Genomic DNA, 20000 nt, shown 5'->3' on the forward strand with positions numbered 1-20000 from the left:
TCTATTTCTGTGATATATTGCAATGTTTTTTTGTTGTTGACAAAAGAGATAAATAAAAATAAATAAAAAAAATAAAAAACTTTTTTTTATTTATTTCAAAAATATTAAATATATATTTTAATCAGTCACTTCTCACATTTTATTATTATTAAGACGCCTTCAGGCGACCCCACATTGGTTCACGACCCAAGATTGAAAAACATCAGAGACACAGTGATTTAGCCCAACGTTGGAGCATTCCTTCATCCCTGCTGATAAGCTAGCATGATACAGTATGTTTGGTATGGTGTTTAGTCGTAGGTTAAAGTTTCACATGATATATTATCCCTACAACTGCAATAAAAATGGGCCCACAGGCATATATATATTATATATATATACTATATTATATGCATATATATATATATATATACGTATATATATATATAGATATATATATATACTGATATATATATATGCATATAGCGTTATATATATACATATATATCTATATATATATAGATAGTATAGATTGCATATATATATATATACTGTATATATATCTATATTGCATATATACTGTATATATATATATATACTATATATATGCATATATATATATATACTGTTATCTATATATATATGCATATATACTGTATATATATCTATACATATATATAATATACTGTATATATAAAAATAAAATGAAATAAATGAATAAATACCATAGTCAAGTCCATGTAACAGAGCAAATGTAACGTGTCACTACCCACCACTGCTCACTAGTACATTTAGAATCATGGAACGCAGCTTTGTAGAACCGCTCGATGTTTAGCTTGGTAGTCATGGTGATCCGGAACGGATCAAAGAAGCTTTAGATCAGTCAGAGAGGAAGAACGAAGTCGTGTCTGAATCAGAAAGTTTCGTTAAGATGGACCAGCGGCTGTTACCAATGAGCTACTTTTGATGAACAAGGTGAATTTATATTAACATTGTCAATTTTAGTTCATAATTCAGTGAAATTCCTGAATGAAGGTTGGTAAATAATCCGTGTATTAGTTATTTAGTTATTCCGTTTGAAATCAAAATCAAAATAAACAGTGGTTATTTAGTTTTACTGATCTAAAACCAAAACAGAAATACAGAAAAGTCAAAAACTAAATTGTAAATTCAGTTACTTATTGAGTGGTATTCCTGAGTTACGTTAGTAAATACTGCTTGTTTTATAATATTGTGAATATTCAGTAATAATCCTGTGTGAATTCATTTATTATTCATTTATTTCATTTTATTTTTATATATATAGTATAATATATATATGTATATATATATATATATACAGTACATATATATGTATATATATATATATACATATATATATACATATATACTGTATATATATATACTGTATATATAAAAATATAAAAATAAAATGAAATAAATGAATAAATACATACTCAAGTCCATGTAACACAGCAAATGTAACGTGTCACTACCCACCACTGCTCACTAGTACATTAGAATCATGGAACGCAGCTTTGTAGAACCGCTCGATGTTTACTTGGTAGTCATGGTAACTCAGGAACGGATCAAAGAAGCTTTAGATCAGTCAGAGAGGAAGAACGAAGTCGTGTCTGAATCAGAAAGTTTCGTAAAGATGGACCAGCGGATGTTACCAATGAGCTACTTTTATGAACAAGGTGAATTTATATTAACATTGTCAATTTTAGTTCATAATTCAGTGAAATTCCTGAATGAAGTTGGTAAATAATCCGTGTATTAGTTATTTAGTTATTCCGTTTGAAATCAAAATCAAATAAACAGTGGTTATTTAGTTTTTACTGATCTAAAACCAAAACAGAAAATACAGAAAAGTCAAAAAACTAAATTGTAAATTTAGTTACTTATTGAGTGGTATTCCTGAGTTACGTTAGTAAATACTGCTTGTTTTATAATATTGTGAATATTCAGTAATAATCCTGTGTGAATTCATTTATTATTCATTTATTTCATTTTATTTTTATATATATAGTATAATATATATGTATATATATGTATATATATATATATACAGTACATATATATGTATATATATATATATATATAACATATATACTGTATATATATATACTGTATATATAAAAATATAAAAATAAAATGAAATAAATGAATAAATACATACTCAAGTCCATGTAACACAGCAAATGTAACGTGTCACTACCCACCACTGCTCACTAGTACATTTAGAATCATGGAACGCAGCTTTGTAGAACCGCTCGATGTTTACTTGGTAGTCATGGTGACTCAGGAACAGATCAAAGAAGCTTTAGATCAGTCAGAGAGGAAGAACGAAGTTGTGTCTGAATCAGAAAGTTTCGTAAAGATGGACCAGCGGATGTTACCAATGAGCTACTTTTGTGAACAAGGTGAATTTATATTAACATTGTCAATTTTAGTTCATAATTCAGTGAAATTCCTGAAGAAGTTGGTAAATAATCCGTGTATTAGTTATTTAGTTATTCCGTGTGAAATCAAAATCAAAATAAACAGTGGTTATTTAGTTTTACTGATCTAAAACCAAACAGAAATACAGAAAAGTCAAAAACTAAATTGTAAATTTAGTTTACTTATTGAGTGGTATTCCTGAGTTACGTTAGTAAATACTGCTTGTTTTATAATATTGTGAATATTCAGTAATAATCCTGTGTGAATTCATTTATTATTCATTTATTTCATTTTATTTTTATATATATAGTATAATATATATATGTATATATATGTATATATACTAGTATATATATATATACATATATATATATACTGTACATATATATGTATATATATATACATATATACTGTACATATATATGTATATATATATATATATATATATATATATATATATATATATATATATATATAAAATAAAATGAAATAAATGAATCAAATATATAGTCAAGTCCATGTAACAGAGAAATGTAACGTGTCACTACCCACCACTGCTCACTAGTACATTTAGAATCATGGAACCCAGCTTTGTAGAACCGCTCAGTGTTTACTTGGTAGTCATGGTAACTCAGGAACGGATCAAAGAAGCTTTAGATCAGTCAGAGAGGAAGAACGAAGTCGTGTCTGAATCAGAAAGTTTCGTAAAGATGGACCAGCGGATGTTACCAATGAGCTACTTTTGTGAACAAGGTGAATTTATATTAACATTGTCAATTTTAGTTCATAATCAGTGAAATTCCTGAATGAAGTTGGTAAATAATCCGTGTATTAGTTATTTAGTTATTCCGTTTGAAATCAAAATCAAAATAAACAGTGGTTATTTAGTTTTACTGATCTAAAACCAAAACAGAAATACAGAAAAGTCAAAAAGTAAATTGTAAATTTAGTTACTTATTCAGTGGTATTCCTGAGTTACGTTAGTAAATACTGCTTGTTTTATAATATTGTGAATATTCAGTAATAATCCTGTGTGAATGAGCTGATATTGTGAAGAGCTTTGAAACTACTTTGTCATAAAAGCTCTATTTAAATCTAGTCCATTTTAACATTTATTATTTAGTCAGAATTGCCGAACTTTGCTACAATTTTGGGTGCATGGTGGTATTATGGTTAGCTATTTTAACATCTTTCTGTGATGCTTTGATGTAAAGAATTTGGGCATATTTCAGTTTGTAGCAGAAAAACATCCTAAATGTATAAAAAGTGTCATTATGACTGAAAAAGCTGCTAAATGCAGGGTCCTCCAGTGTTTTACAGATATATCATCACAAATATTCACACTGGTAAGAATATGTCGCTGTTACTGGGACACACAGCCAACACAGTGAGCAGAAGCTAACCCACCGACACATAAGACTGGGCTAAGAGCTAATGCTAACCACTTCATTAAAGGAATAAAAAGTACACGTCTTACTGATTTATTAATAGTCAGATTTAACACTTTTATGAAAAGATAAAAACTAACATGTCACGTTGTGTGAAGTAAACTTTGGCATAAATTACGTCATTATTCATCAATCCCCACTCATGAAACATTAATTTTAGGGAATCAGTGAGATATTTATCAGCCATAACTTTATGTAACTCGTTATCAGCAATAAATTAAACAAGATTCAGCAGAAATAAAAACACTATCAGAGTTATTTTTGCTTTTCATGTGCTTTTTTTTTTTTAGAAAATAATTTGACTATAAATGAGGAATTAAATAAATGATATACAATAACACTAATGCAGTTACCTATATGCACAAACATATTCCATAAAAGATCAGCCCATGATGAGTCAGCAGCTATTGTAGCTTTATTTAATGTGTAAATGTTATTACTGAAGCACATTCTAGTGATGATGTATTCATTTTAATTTGTGTTTGTAAGGAACCTGTTTACACTTTAAGTTGAGAATAGTTTTATTTGTCGTAATTTTCCCCAAAAGATTGTAGCAACATAGAGCAAATGATTGTACGATTTGTCATCCGATTAGTCAATTAATCGTTTCAATAACGGATGATATTATTAAAAGTATTAAAATAGTGGTTAGATGCAGCCCTATAGACTTACACCATGGCACTATCATTGAGATACCGTAAGCAAAAGCAAAAGAAAGCAATAAATAATGTAAATACAGTACACTGACTATTAGGAAAATAACTAATAGCTTTCACATTTTTCATGTTGTAGGCTGTCAATCACTGAAGCCTCTGAGTTTAATGGTTTTACCTCATGGCCATGTTTTAACTTTTTATTTATGTTAATTTATTTTACTTTGAAATGTGACCAGCATTGGCTTGTTTTAACATTCACTAGGATTTAACTTTAGTGAATAGAATTTATATCATTTCTTTTAATTGGATTTTATTTTGTGTTTGTTAAACCATATTTCAAGATTGTGCCTTTGTAAGACTCTACATTTAAGTATCGTTAATAAATGTCTTAAAATAACACATAATAGTCATAATTTCAAAATTCCTCGCAACTTTTAACACTTTTTTTTTTTTTTTACAAAAACTCAGTGGGCTGCCAGTGGGCTTATCTACCACCAGGTTTAGCACGTTTTCTAGGGGAAACTTAAACGATCTAAAAAGTTGCTAAATGATCTATAAAGATGATAAATGATCTATAAAGCTGATAAATGATCTATAAAGCTGATAAATGATCTATAAAGCTGATAAAAATCTAAAAATCAGGCTGAATGTTTCACTCCAATAGAAAATAATGGGATGTTTACAGGCAGTGGGGCCGTGTGACATCATCAATCACATGATTTCAAGATGGAGGAACACAGGCTGTAGAACTGTAAAGTAGTGGTATTTTTAAAAGGAAATTAAATGAATATGGTGCATAATAATCTGATTTGTTAGACATAGATCTACTAATAAGGACATTTAGAAGGTTTTAGGACACGTGTATAAAAACAGTGGAGGATCCCTTGAAGAACCGTTCTCGTGAATGTACCACCACACATTGCTTCTCTGACCTCTCTAAGTGTATTATTAAAGAACTGCACTGATGATGGTTATGTTCTGTGTTGCAGGTTCTTCACAGAGATCTCTGGTGTCAGAGGTGGTTGTGGAGCAGAAAGTGACTGATGCACCAGTGAACAGTTTAATGGTAGGAAATCTGCTTTTAAAAAGTCAGATTTCAATGCTTCTGTATATATGATTGTAAAGCTGTGCATGCTAAAATAAACAGCAACTTTTTGCAACATTTAGCAACAAACCACGTTTCAAAATGTGATTTTTTTTTTAATGTTACTTTTGACCAGATTTACAGCAATATTTGTGATATTTACTTTTCTCCGACAATATGTCAATATTAAATCTAAATGTTAAATCTAAATCTAAAATGTTTAATCTAAATCAAAATGTTAAATTCTAAATGTTCAATTGTATAGTGAGATCTATGATTTAGATTTAACATTTAGATTTTATATTTAAGATTTACATTTAGATTTAGAATGTGAAATTTCTTTTTTTCTCGTAAACATATCCCAATGTTAAATGTAAATACTAAATGTTAAATTTAAATCTAAATGTTAAATGTAAATGTAAATCTAGTGTTAAATCTAAATTACACGGGTGGAACTAAATTTTTAGCTTATATGCAAATTCATCATTTAGATTTAGCATTTAACATTTAGATTTATATTTGTATTTAAGATTAATATTTAGAATTAACATTTAGATTGACATTTAACATTTATATCTAACATTCTGCATTTAGATTTAGATTTATTATTTCGATTTTGATTTAACATTTTTCACAAATATTGCTGTAACGCTGGTCAGAAAAAACATAAAATAATCACATATATTTTGTAAATTTGATTTGTTGCTCAATGTTGCAACAAGTTGCTGTTTATTTTAGAATGCGCAACTTTACAATCGGCGCCCCATATCTATAGAGTGCCGATATTTACAGTAGGTCATTCTCACTTTACAGAGTGGATTAAATGAACCCAAAGACCTGCTCTTCACTGAGACCCCAGGAGCCAGAACCCCAGAGCCCCCAGAGTCTCTGAGGTGCTGCAGCAACATCCTGAAGGAGTTGTTCTCCAAGAGGCACTGTCAATACGCCTGGCCCTTCTACACGCCAGTCGACGCTGTCGCTCTGGGTCTGCCCGACTATCACCACATCATCAGAAAGCCCATGGACCTGGGCACCATCAAGGTTAGACCACTCCCCACAGACGCACTGACACACGTTTACTAGGGCTGTACATTGACATAAAGCAATACAAAATACATCTGTTAGAATGCTTAGAATCTTCTGTTTTTAAACATATAAACTATTCTAAGACACAACCATCACTGCTCACCTTAAACATGATGTCATGTGTCATTGAATCCATATATTACATCAAAAGTGTCTCAGAATCTTCCTAAAACATTCAAAAATTTTTAGATTAACGTTGGAAATTCATGATAAAATCTTTCTGCTTCGTTTTTGGTGAAACCAATACTGACAAATTCAACATTTACAAATACAAAATAATATTAAATACAATTTATTTAATTAATTTTTTAAACTTGCGAGAACAAGTAAATGTAATTCATGTTCAAAGATCAAAAACAAGTGGTTTGTTTATCAAACTGTCAAATTACAAAAAAGCTCAACTTTTGCTTCTACAACAGATTCTGTTCAGTTCTTAACCCTCTGGGGCTGATCACATGATCATTTTAAACAGCCAATAGCAGCAAAGCGCAGCGTCCTTAGATCACTGTTTCAACCCGTGTAGAAAGAGCAGATTTCAAACTACAAACCAGTTCTTAAATTATGTTGACTAGTACAGTGCCCGTCGGAAGTATGCATTCATGTGGGAGCATAAGGGGTATATTTGCGGGTGCAATTTTCCTGGTTTAATTCTATGGGATATGAGCATGATAAATGTGTTTGTTTGGTTTTTTTACTCACTTTTGTATTTTTTTTGTTTAGTGTATTTTTCTGTATTGTATGTTTTTTTTGGAGTCATTATGTGTATTTTTGTATCTTTCTGTTGTGTTTTTGTGCATTATTTGTATAATTATTGTTTTTGTTGCCATTGTAGTGGTTCTGGAATCATTTTGTGTAAATATTGTTTTGTTTTAGTTTTATTTTACTCATTTAGTATATTTTTTATTATAAATAGTGTGTGTCCACATCCATCTCCTCCGTGCACGCACATCAGCCGTGTGTGTGTCTACATCCGACTCTGTGAACGTGCATCAAATAAATAAATACCGTGTGTTCCAGTGAATGTTTGAGATGCTGATAACCAATCAGAAAAGTAACAAAACTGCGCAAAACAAAATTAACTACATGAGTGAGTAAGTAAATTAAAGTATTATCTACAATTCGACTGTCTTTTTTAAAAAACAAAAATAATTTTTTGCCTTTGAACCGAGTGGTCAGAGCTTAGCTTCCATGCACGGCACCACAGATAATCTACAGTTTTCCAGATGGAGAATTGACTGGGTTGGGAAACGTGTCTGTAAAAGACTCACCAGTGGCTGATGGTTTCACTCACACGTCACTGAAGCAATAAAGTGATGAAGCGACCAAAAAGTGTGACTAATTACGGGTGATGTAAGCCACTATAATCACTGAAGACTCACGCACCTTTAGAACAGGCTCATTATTCCTCAAACACCGGCTTTTTTCACCCATTACGGTGAATAAATCACTATTTTCCGGGTGGTTACCATGGCAGCTCAAGTCATCTTTGATCCATTGATGATGGCTTTTTATCGCGCATAATCGTGGAGAATTGAACGGGTTGGAAACGTGTCTGGAAAAGACTCACCAGTGGCTGATGGTTTCAAACAATCTATTCAGAGCTCTGTGTCTCGGTCTAAACTATCTTCTTCTCTATCGCTCGTGTGTTTACAGCTGCTTAGCTGTGTGCGCAGCGATTGGCTCTGGCCGCACACGTGACTCTTGCTCTTACTCTTGAGCTGTGCCGTGAAGATGGTGCGCTAGCGCCCCCTCACACCCTGAGGTCAATAGTTGAATAGGTTTCATTTCGGGGCCGTCAAGAAGTGAAATAAAATTAAAATAAACATTTTGAAATGACCAACTTACTCTAAAATAACAGACACACACACTCGGGGTATTTTGAACCCGTCGACCGAGTTTCAAGTAGAACTGGCACTGCGTCGGAGAGATATTTGCTCCACACACAGACATCCACACATCCAGACCTCCCTTGCTTTTATAGGTAGATAGTACAGTGCCCGTCGGAAGTATGTATTCATGTGGGAGCTTAAGTAGAGTTAATTATGGCCAAATGAGAATGTGTTTGAAGGTTGGATGTACAAAGTGGTGTACATACTCTGTAGTGTTATGAAGGGTGCAAAATAAAATATCGTGTGATTTCCCTGTTTTAATTCTATGGGACATGAACATGATATATAGATAAAGGTTGCACCAATGTTTGCTGGACTTAGGTAAATGAATCATAAATGTACCAGAGCATCCCCTAACTTTCGACACTACCTCGGCAAAGAAAAACACATAATTAATTACACGTAAACATGTCACGTACATCCAACATACGACCATAGAGAAGAGACACAGAAAACTGGTGGGTTTTACAGTAAAGGTGCCCCTCTCCATTTATCCAGGCACACACAGGAACACACTGAGTCCTTTTGTGGCTGGATTCCCACCACCACACTATGTTAGAGGTTAGTTTGTTAGTTGTTAGTGGATTAGTTCTTAGTAGTAATAGTACGTAGTATCAGTGTGCGTGCCGCTCAGACGCTCCTCCCCCTCATGTCTCGTTTGGTCTAATTTGTGTTGATTTCAAAATCAAAAAAGTTTTGAAGCGTAACTAAAGAAGTTAAAAACAATGGAAGCACACTCTCAGATTTTGTGTAGTATGAGGGTTAAGAGAACTGTAAGCCAGGTCAGAAGTGGGAGCCTGTTTGGGCTTCACCACAACTGGGTCTGTATGGACCTCCAACTGCTTCCAGCCTCCCCCCAACTACTGAGTCAGCACTTCAGTATATACAACATTGCTTAGAAAGTGTCGCTTTTTCTTAGTTCCTTCTTCTAGAGCAAGTATACGAAGTCTGTTTGATCTTCCAACTCTGCTGGCGGCAACATAAAATTGTCCATGGCTGAAGAAATCTCTTGTGCTGAAAACACCAACACGCTGCAAAGATTGACCCTGTGACTTATTCACAGTCATGGCAAAGCATGGTCTCACTGGAAATTGTTTGCGTCTTAAGGTGAATGGGAAGATGTTGTCTGATGGTATGAGTGTGATTCGTGGAATTAAGAGTGTGCGTCCAGCATTTACACCAATTACAGATTTTGTGGCAGGATTTCTTCGATAATGTATCTTGAGCCATTACAATGTCCATTTTGTTGGTCAAAGTTTCGCAGTAGCATGATGACCATTCCAACTTTAAAAGAAATGCGATGAGGAGGCATTCCGGATGGGCAGAGTGTGTTTAAAAACTCAGTTGGGTACATATGATGACCCTCAGAATCTGCTGTGTCAACGCTGTTGCAAACGTGTTCTTCTCCTGGAAAGATCTTGGTTATGTATTCATTCACTGTGTCGACTTCAGAGTTAGTTGGGCATAATATGACACGTTCACATAGCCACGTTGGACAGGAAATGTTGGCCAGCATGTCTTCATACACCCAATTTACAATGTCTTTTAGTTTGTCACCAGAAATTGTCAGTATGTCGTTGAGTTTAATTGCACAGTCACCTTCCTCTGGAACTATTGGAATTTTTGCCTCACCACGGTCTAAGAAAAATTCTTCTTCAGCTTGTTGATGTTCTGTAGCTTGAGAGATTCTCATGTTTATTGTTAGACTGAGAGTTTCAACATTTTTCCATAGGTATGAGCTCTTACAACACCGTCCTATGATCTCGGTTCGGCTACTGTGTGGCACAACGGTCAGTATTTGCCTCCAGTCGCCACCAAAGACCATTGTGATGCCACCAAATGATTTGTCTGATCTACAAAGCCACCGAAATGTACGGTCTGCTGCTTCTAATGCACGGCGATCCATCATCGTCACTTCATCCACAACATGAGATGTGCCATCCTAATGAGTGTGGCAGTGTTGTCATGTTCACTGACAGCGCAAGTGGATTCATCAGTGAGAATGAGAGGACATTTTGTTCTACTGTGAAAGGTGGTGCCTTCTGGCAGTAGGGTTGCTGCGATGCCACTCGCGGCTGTTGCAAGAGCCACTTTGCCTTTTGATGGACTTTGTTCAGGATGTGGCACAATACAAAGGTTTTTCCTGTCCCACCACTTGCATCAAGCGCGATCATCTTTCCAAGACCCTGTTCCACGCTCTCTATCACGGTTTTGACAACACTTCGCTGCTCATGATTAAGTGTGTTTTCTGTTTGAGTAATTTGAGCGTGAAGTTCCTCCATGTTGTGCTCCGTCTCGTGCTGGATGATGTGGGGAGTCTGATTATGATCATGAAGTGGATTAGGCTCAGGGAGTCCAAAGTTTCCACTCAGTGTGAAACCATGTCTTTCAATGTGGTCCTTGAGGTCGAGTAGCACTTGATTCAGATTGTTCTCATTTGACTCATTCATCACAGCTCTGTGCATGAAGTCTTCACTAAGAACACGTTTTTGTGTCTTTCCCAAAACTGCAAGTGCTCTCCTCTAAGGTCACATTTGCTGCTTCTTTCATAACATAATCCACTTCCTGGTCATTGTCAACAATGCCATGTGCAGCCAGATAGGTGTCCATGACCACATCTCCAACTTCACGGAGGTCTCTGAAGGAAGTAGGTCCTGGGATACGGTATAAAAGGATGCAGAGATAGAACAGTTCAGCAGTGTGTGGGTTGAAGGCAATCATTGGAATGCATCCAACGGTGTCGGCCATGCGATAATCGTGGGAACTTTGTCTTTTTTTTTTCGCAATTGAGAAGTCTTACCTGTGAATGTGAAGTGTTGAAATACATCTGGGTACACAATGTGTCACATGTGTGGATGTAAAGACATTGCTTTGAAAAAGGCAGTCAGTGTAGTTGCAGGTGGTCCTGCGTCCAGTAAGTTGTGGACAGCACCGTCATCATTGAACGTGATGACCTGTTCATTCTCCAAATGAATTGCCAGCTTTTTTACAGGTGTTTTTTTTTGTTGGATGGGGAATTCATAGATTCGCCAGTAGGCCTCAGATGCAGTGATGTACCGACCTAACTCATAGCGCGTCACCTCATTGTATCTCAGTTGTCTCAGCCACATCCAACCTCACAAGACATTGATCTGGACCCTTCAAGTATTTGTACAAATACTTGACACTGGAGACAACACAGACAATTTCAAGGTTAATGTGTGCATTGTATCAGAGCAGGAGGTATGGATTGTATGGCACAACCCACTCATTATTGACGGACACATTTATGCCCCCTCTGATCGTCTTTAAGATTGGAGAGCCAGGTGCATCTTCAGCTCGTCTTCTGTACAGTGGGTAAGAGTTGTCTGAGAAGCTTGTGGTATGTCTCAACAGTTTGGGGTGGTCCTTTGAACACTTTCTGTCAACCATGCATGGACTGTTACGATTCCATTGTCCACATGGGCCGTGAATCATGTGATGTGACAATGTGATGTAGATGTGGATTTGTTTAATTGTTGGAATCTCTGCAGATACGACGTGATCATTATCAGTGGAGGTCCTGGGTTTGTCACGTTGCACCATGGTGATGAGCATATGTATATGAGGAAGATGTCTTTTTTGAGTTTTTCACCATCACAAATGCATCCACATGTCCCAGTATGTCATGTTTCAGAAGGTCTGTGAGTAGAGCTTCCACCTTCATGTGGAATACTCTGGCAGTGATGTCTGGTCTTTGATTAATCTGCTGACCTTCAAAAAGCGATCTTTTAATCTCAGCCCAGATGGGGATGCAAGTGAAGGTGAGGAAGAAGTCTGGTTTGCCTTTGACTCTGACCAAGGCCATGGCGTCTTGGAATTCTTTGGCGTACCATCTTGGTGATCCATAAATCTTTGGGGGGCAGTATGGTTAGTCGTTCCGGGATGATCTCAGGGTCACTACTCAGGGCATCAACAATGACATTGTATTTTTCTGCCTTGATGGATTTCTGGTTGTGGCGAATCCAGTGTGATTCAATTTTAGCCATCATGTCACATACATACTGTTGTGTGAGTTTTCCACCACGATGCAGCAAATTAAAGTGATGATCAGTGTTGCGTACTTGAAGGTGGAATTTCTAAAAGTTTGTTGGGGTGACACCTATCAGTTCAGTGTTTGTATCCTTCAGAGCCCTGTGGCAGAAGAAGCACATATGATAGCGGATCATATGCTGGATGAATGGCATCAATTTTCTGAAGTTGTCCTCCTCTGAGGTGAAGAGTGACAGCCAGCTTTCCAAACTGCTCAGTAGGAGTGGTTCCTGGAGCAATGACTGCAACATCGCTGTCCAGTGATGGAAGATTCACAGTGCCACGATGCCACGGTTCATGTACTCAATTGCTGACTTGAACTGTTGTACATATAGGTTGCACCTGTGAATGGCCTCTTGTGCTCTAAGCAATAATTCTTCATTCAGATCACTGTTTGAGGCATGAGTACGGTATAATTCCACTTCATGGGAAGGATCATGAAAGTAGATCTGAGCAGGTGGGCATTTGACCCTGTTCAGGAAGAGGGCCGGCAATGAAATGAAAAACTTTTCCTTGTATCCGTACGCCTGGGTTGAAACCAGGAATAGTGATCTCTTTTATGCCAATGCTTTCCATTGCCAATGCATTGTTGTATTGTTTAGCTTGTTTAACAAAGTTTTGATTCATGAAAAGGTCCTTGATAGCATTTGGAGGCTGTGGTGGGATTGAGCCAGGTTTAGGATTAGTGGGATTGTATGTGAGGTCTATTTCTCCAGACACGCAACAGAATCCTTTCCTCTCTTCTTTCCAGACATAGGAATTGCAGTGTATGCATGTAGGACACTCAAACAGTGAGGTGATACTTAGTGTGTGTGTGAAATCCCCATAAATCTCCTCTTTAAAAAAGTTTATGTCATCACATCGAGCAAGGTTGCAATTGTTTTTTCGTGCCTGTTCTACGCGTGCACGACTCATTTCTTGATGGCACAGGGCATCTCTTGCTTGTCGGTCCTCCTGCTGCTGAGGTGTTTTTGCTGCACGGTGTGTTACCCCACGCGCAGCGTTGCTCGCCAAGCGATTATTCCGTTCTTCACTGGTCTGTGCTGCACGGCGTGTTGCCTCGCACGCAGCGGTGCTTGCCAGGCGATTTTTCCGTTCTTCACCTGTTTGAGCTGCACAACGTGTTGCCCCGCGCGCAGCGTTGCTAGCCAGGCGAGCATTTCGGACTTCAGGTGACTCAGCATCACGTGCTTGGCGCATTGCCTCACGTTTCCGCTCTTTTTCTGCACGTTGATTTTTTTGCATGATGCAACCAAAAGTGATTTGAAGAATAGTAATAGTAGTGCGTGCGGCTCAGACGCTCCTCCCACCTTGCAAGTCCCTTTTGGTTTAACCCGCGTTTAGTTTAAAATTTCTTTTTTTTTAAACGTAATTACCAAAAAAGTCCAAAATAATGGATGCACACCCTTGGATTATAAGTAGGGTGAGGGTTGAGAGAACTGTTTGCTAGCTTCCCCCACCTCCTACTGAGTGAGCGAGTGTGTTAGAGACTGTTGTAGAGAATGTTAAATGCATAGAACTTACCATTTATGCAGGCGCAGGAGTTCCCGGGGTTAAATCCTAGTTTAACTCCTTGGTTTCTGCTTAAAATTCTGTTAAAAAGTGAAAAAAGTACAAGTACAAAAGTATTTGTCAACAGTTTTTTTAACTACTGTTATCAATCCAGAATCAAACCAGGTCAAAGATGGAAAATGTCAATGTTTATAACCACACAGATTACTGAAAAAAACGTAGTTTTATGGAAATGCCGCAAAGCTTGCTGACGGATTCTTGAGAGACTACCTCGGGCACCATGCGATTAGCTTTAGCATAGCTTTCTTTAACTATAAACATAACATACGCAGACGCATACTGTGGAGGGACGCGTCTACAGCGCAGCCATCTTGCAACGGTGCCGGTGGAGGCAGCTGTGCATGGACATGTAAGGGATAAGTAGGTTGTTATAGCTGTAATGAAAAAAATGTTGACAGGCCGGACAGAACCGATGTTTTGAGACCTAATAATAGGCCTGTTGTTAACTTATTGTTGTTATGCTTTGCTGTTAATAAATAGTCTTTGTTATGTCTTTTAAAATTATATATGTATCATTGTAAAAATTTCAGCCACTGCTTGTTACAGAAAAACTTAACATTGACACTAAAACATTGTGCAAATATATCCTGAGTTACTGTCAATCTTTACTTCATACGAAACTACAGTATGCCAGTTAAGTCAACTATTCATCAGCATGCATGGCTATACTGTACAACCCCTCGACTAACAGAGAAAGTTGGTCACACCAGTGCCACCACTGGATAAGTTTGTGTCGAGCCCTTATAATGATAAAGATAATGATACGGATATAATATTATTAGTGAAAATAGTAGTAGTAATAAAAGTAATGTTATAATGAGAATAATAGTAATATTTGCAATAACAAAATAATGTAATGTGCTAAAAACTATTAATGCGCAAACACAGTGAAAAAACTGCAAAAACGCATTAGACCTCAGAGGATTAAATTATTTAAGACAAAAAAAGTAACCACATACATCTATAAAAGTGTTCAGTATGTTTTATGAAAATAAAGCTAAAATGCATTGAGGAGTGAGGTAGTTTAACAAGGTCCGATGATGCGTTCACTGACACCTAGTGACTGGGAGTTTACGTGCTATTCATAAGTTAGCGACATTAAATGGTTTTTACATTCAAAAACATGATTAAAGAAATCGAATTGGACATTTTTCGATTGATACGATAATCACATTGTGAAATATTGCGATGTATCTCCAAATCTATTTTTTCTTACACCCCTAACGTCTATTGTGTTTATTTTTCACAGGACAAGATGGACCAGCAGGAGTACGCAAACGCCAAAGACTTTTGTGCCGATGTGCGACTAATGTTCTCCAACTGTTACAAATACAACCCACCCTCTGATGACGTGGTTATCATGGCCAGAAAACTTGAGGTGTGACTTTTCATTCATTTATTCAAAATGTAAAGGTACAATGTCATATAGCTTTTCTTGAATTTCAAAGTTTTTAGTGTTTTTATTGAAGCAATCTTTTTGTATTTGGGCGATTTGCTTGTTGTTATAGAGAGAATCCTGTGTAAAACGTTATTGGTACAAAGACTTATCATTAGTTAAAAAGACAATTTTTGTATTTGCTATACTTTTTTGTATTGAATGATAGAGACACAAATGTACTACAAATATTATGACCCAAAAACAAAGATGAGTTTTTAATAAACAAAAAAAAAATTACTTCAATCAGAAGAAATATTTTTAATCAAAGAAAATATTGTTTAAAGGCAAACATTTGGGTCTCAACATTCTTTTCTTTTCATGCTTTTCTTCTTTGATTGAATTTTTTTTAATAAAGTTATTTTTCTTTTATTGAATAATAATTTACCTCCATACAGTAACTGTTTCAACATGACTTCTTAATGCTACATCATACATTGATGTGTCAACAGGGAGTTTTCGAGGCACGTTTTTCAAAGGTTCCCCGAGACCCAGAGAGTGGATTAAATGAACCCAAAGACCTGCTCTTCACTGAGACCCCAGGAGCCAGAACCCCAGAGCCCCCAGAGTCTCTGAGGTGCTGCAGCAACATCCTGAAGGAGTTGTTCTCCAAGAGGCACTGTCAATACGCCTGGCCCTTCTACACGCCAGTCGACGCTGTCGCTCTGGGTCTGCCCGACTATCACCACATCATCAGAAAGCCCATGGACCTGGGCACCATCAAGGTTAGACCACTCCCCACAGACGCACTGACACACGTTTACTAGGGCTGTACAGTGACATGAATCTGACGATACGATATATCCTGATACTAAGCAATATGATATACATCCATAGTCAGAGTTTGAGATTGTTACTGGGAGGAAGAATATAAAATAGATTTAAATATATAAACCATCTGATGATTTATGCCAACCACAATTCACTCATTCACGCTCTGAAGGGATTAAATGTTTCTCAAATACAGCAGCAAATCACAAATATCATATACCGTTAGAATCTTCTGTTTTTAACCATATGAACTATTCTAAGACACAACCATCACTGCTCACCTTTAACGTGATGTCATGTGTTATTGAATCCATATATTACATCAAAAGTGTCTCAGAATCTTCCTAAAACATTCAAAAATCCAATGAATTCCATCATTTAGTGTAAAAGACTATAAAACTACTTTAAAGAAATAAAATTTAATGTCATATTTCCAAGAAAAAAGTAGCTCCGCCCTGATTTCATCTGAACCGTGTCATTAAAAATCACCATTTTTAGATTAATGTTGGAAATTCATGATAAAATCTTTCTGCTTTGTTTTTGGTGAAATCAATAATGACAAATTCAACATTTTCAAAATTTTTTAAACTTGCGAGAACAAGTAAATGTAATTCATGTTCAAAGATCAAAAACAAGTGGTTTGTTCATCAAACTGTCAAATTACAAAAAAGCTCAACTTTTGCTTCTACAACAGATTCCGTTCAGTTCTTAACCCTCTGGGGCTGATCACATGATCATTTTAAACAGCCAATAGCAGCAAAGCGCAGCGTCCTTAGATCACTGTTTCAACCTGTGTAGAAAGAGCAGATTTCAAACTACAAACCAGTTCTTAAATTATGTTGATAGGCCAAATAAAAGAGGAAATATGAGGGAAAATATGCACGTGTTTTTCCATGAAATTATCTTGTGCGTTCAGTGCACGCTACGACAATCGCATTGTGAAATATTGCGATGTATCTCCAAATCTATTTTTTCTTACACCCCTAACGTCTATTGTGTTTATTTTTCACAGGACAAGATGGACCAGCATGAGTACGCAAACGCCAAAGACTTTTGTGCCGATGTGCGACTAATGTTCTCCAACTGTTACAAATACAACCCACCCTCTGATGACGTGGTTATCATGGCCAGAAAACTTGAGGTGTGACTTTTCATTCATTTATTCAAAATGTAAAGGTACAATGTCATATAGCTTTTCTTGGCATAGTCTATAATTGTATGGAGGTAGATTTGTGTCTTTATTGTTTAATCATAAAAAAACATTTTCAAGAAAAATAAAATCACCTCATTTAGAACAAAAAAAAAAGGATTCAAAGGCAAAAATTAATTAATTTGAGTCCCAAATAATTCCATTTTTTCTTGAATTGAAAAGTTTTTAGTGTTTTTATTGAAGTCATCTTCTTTGTATTTGGGCCTTGTTATGGAGCGAATCCTGTGTAAAACATTATAGAAACAGAGACTTGTCATTCAAACATGTCTGACCAATGGGGAAAGGCTCCGCCCACTGCGGAAAGTTTGTGTCAAAATACCAAAAACAACTGCTAGACTTTTTTTGTATTGAATGATAGAGACACAAATAATACAAAGACAACTTTTCAATAAAAACTTTTCAATTACTTCAGTCAGAAGAAATATTTTCAATCAAAGAAAATAGTGTAAACATTTGGGTCTCAACATTCTTTTTTTAATGAAGTTATTTTTTTTAATTGAATAATGAAGACACAAATTTACCTCCATACAATTGTAATTGTTTCAACATGACTTCTTAATGCTACATCATACATTGTTGTGTCAACAGGAAGTGTTCGAGGCACGTTTTTCAAAGGTTCTCCAGGACCCCGAGAGTGGTTCCATATCCCAGCAGTCGATCAGCACAGGAACAGGAACCGGAGTTGGAAGTCTGTTCGCTTCAGGAGACGCTTCCACTAAGGAGGCCGAACTAGACAAGCTGGTTGGTAACAAACACACATTCCTTATACGTGACACTTGATAACCAGTTTACATAACTTCATTATGATGTTCTTGCCTCTTTAGACAACAACTGCCAAAAATTCAAAATCCAAACTTCCTCCTGAAAAGTCAGCAAACTGCAGCTTCTCTTTGTAAGTGTGCTTCTTTAATAATTCCAGCAAGTTTATTTTGTCTTCTTTTACAATAATATGTTAAGGTTTCATTTATTCACCAAATTTACTTTGATCTACTATTCTCTTTTGATTTCACTTTGATGTGTCCTTTGATGACGCCTGTGAGGAAGACTGACAGTTGTCAGTCGAAACATGTCGAGATCAAAGTAAATTTGCTATGTATTTATTAGTTTGGTGTGCTTCAGCAGCAGGGTCGGGTTAATGCTAATGATGGCTCCGTTACGTAACGCGGCTATAATTTCTGACCCGCCCATTAAATCCTGAACACAGAAATGTGAAACACAGTTTGTGAAGCTTAGCTCCACAATTACATTCTAAATGGTTGAATGGCTTTGTACATGTTTTAAGGAAAACATTTATGACATATTTAATGTGTTTAGAAGAAAATGGCTAAATTTGCTTTACACAGACTTTAAGGTTTCATTTATTCAGACAACTTTTTTCAGCAAATTTACTTTGATCTCCTAATCTCCTTTGATCTCGCTTTGTTGTGTCCTTTGTTGATGCCCCCTGTCGCCCGATGGCCTCTTCTCCAGAGACAGAAATAACTCATAAGGACACATCAAGGTGTTCAGCGGATGCCTCTGAGGAAGACTGACAGTTTTCAGTCGAAACATGTCAGGACATCAAAGTATGTTGGCTGGAAAAAAGTTGTGTGAATAAACATTTTAAAAATCTCCTTCTGTCCACTGTAGACTCGACACAACAACCAGTACAAAATGCAACGAGCCCAGTCCATCGTCTCCCATGACCAACCACGAGAAGAAGCAGCTCAAACTGGACATTGACAAGATGCCTGGTGACAAACTGGAAGAGTTGGTGAACATCATTTATTCCAGGGAGTCGTCTCTGCATGATTCCAGTTTGGAGGAGGTTGAAGTGGACTTTGAAACGCTCCAGAACTCCACACTGAGAGCGCTGCAGATCTTTGTCGCAGCAACTCTGAAGAAATGCTACAAGAAGGCAAACAGTAAGTGTCATCGTAGCATTACCACTGTTTTATTCAGTCACATAAATACTAAGCTGTTCACTTTATCAAAGGAAGCTCAGAGTTGGCTGTAGTGTAGTGTAATAATTCATTATAATTGTAATCGGAAAAAATCTGTTCGCTGTTGTAATCGTAATCCAATTGTAATTGCGTTCAGATAATTTACTTTGTTTTTATATAAAAACTGACATTTACAATGTATTTAAACGCAAAAAAACCTTTTTTCCTACAACCTTAGACTTTCCTTTGAGGATCATTTACCATTTAAAAATATATATATATAGTATATAAATCTAGGGGTGTACTCGATACTGAATAAAGTATCAATACCAAAAAAGTGAGTATCAGATTTGATACTCACTTGCAAAAGTATCAATACTAACATCTCTTGACATATCTATGATTCATCTCCAGTTCTTTTTTACTGGCCTGTTTCAATTGACATAACTTTAT

At 36.1% G+C, this 20000-nt stretch overlaps 1 protein-coding gene across 10 annotated transcripts in view; it reads left to right on the forward strand.

Moving 5' to 3' along the window:
* Positions 1–1540: 1540 nt before the first annotated feature.
* The window catches only part of brdt (bromodomain, testis-specific), a 27298-nt gene continuing 8838 nt past the window's right edge, over positions 1541–20000 (forward strand). For 4 of the 10 annotated variants that reach the window (XR_003673852.1, XM_028443715.1, XM_028443713.1 and 1 more), the window contains exons 1-9: positions 1541–1679; positions 5518–5594; positions 6426–6653; positions 15459–15587; positions 16097–16369; positions 17428–17556; positions 18214–18366; positions 18450–18517; positions 19255–19529. Coding sequence is in view for 9 of the 10 variants with exons in the window: in XM_028443715.1 (XP_028299516.1) it covers positions 1550–1679; positions 5518–5594; positions 6426–6653; positions 15459–15587; positions 16097–16369; positions 17428–17556; positions 18214–18366; positions 18450–18517; positions 19255–19529 (1462 nt within the window). In the remaining variant the exon portion in view is untranslated. Of the gene's footprint in view, positions 1680–2331; positions 2406–3052; positions 3178–5517; positions 5595–6425; positions 6654–15458; positions 15588–16096; positions 16370–17427; positions 17557–18213; positions 18367–18449; positions 18518–19254; positions 19530–20000 lie in introns of those variants that run through there. The other 6 variants (XM_028443714.1, XM_028443719.1, XM_028443718.1 and 3 more) reach the window with 6 other exon arrangements.

Source organism: Gouania willdenowi, chromosome 4 (assembly GCF_900634775.1).
Source record: "Gouania willdenowi chromosome 4, fGouWil2.1, whole genome shotgun sequence".
NCBI lineage: Eukaryota > Metazoa > Chordata > Actinopteri > Blenniiformes > Gobiesocidae > Gouania > Gouania willdenowi.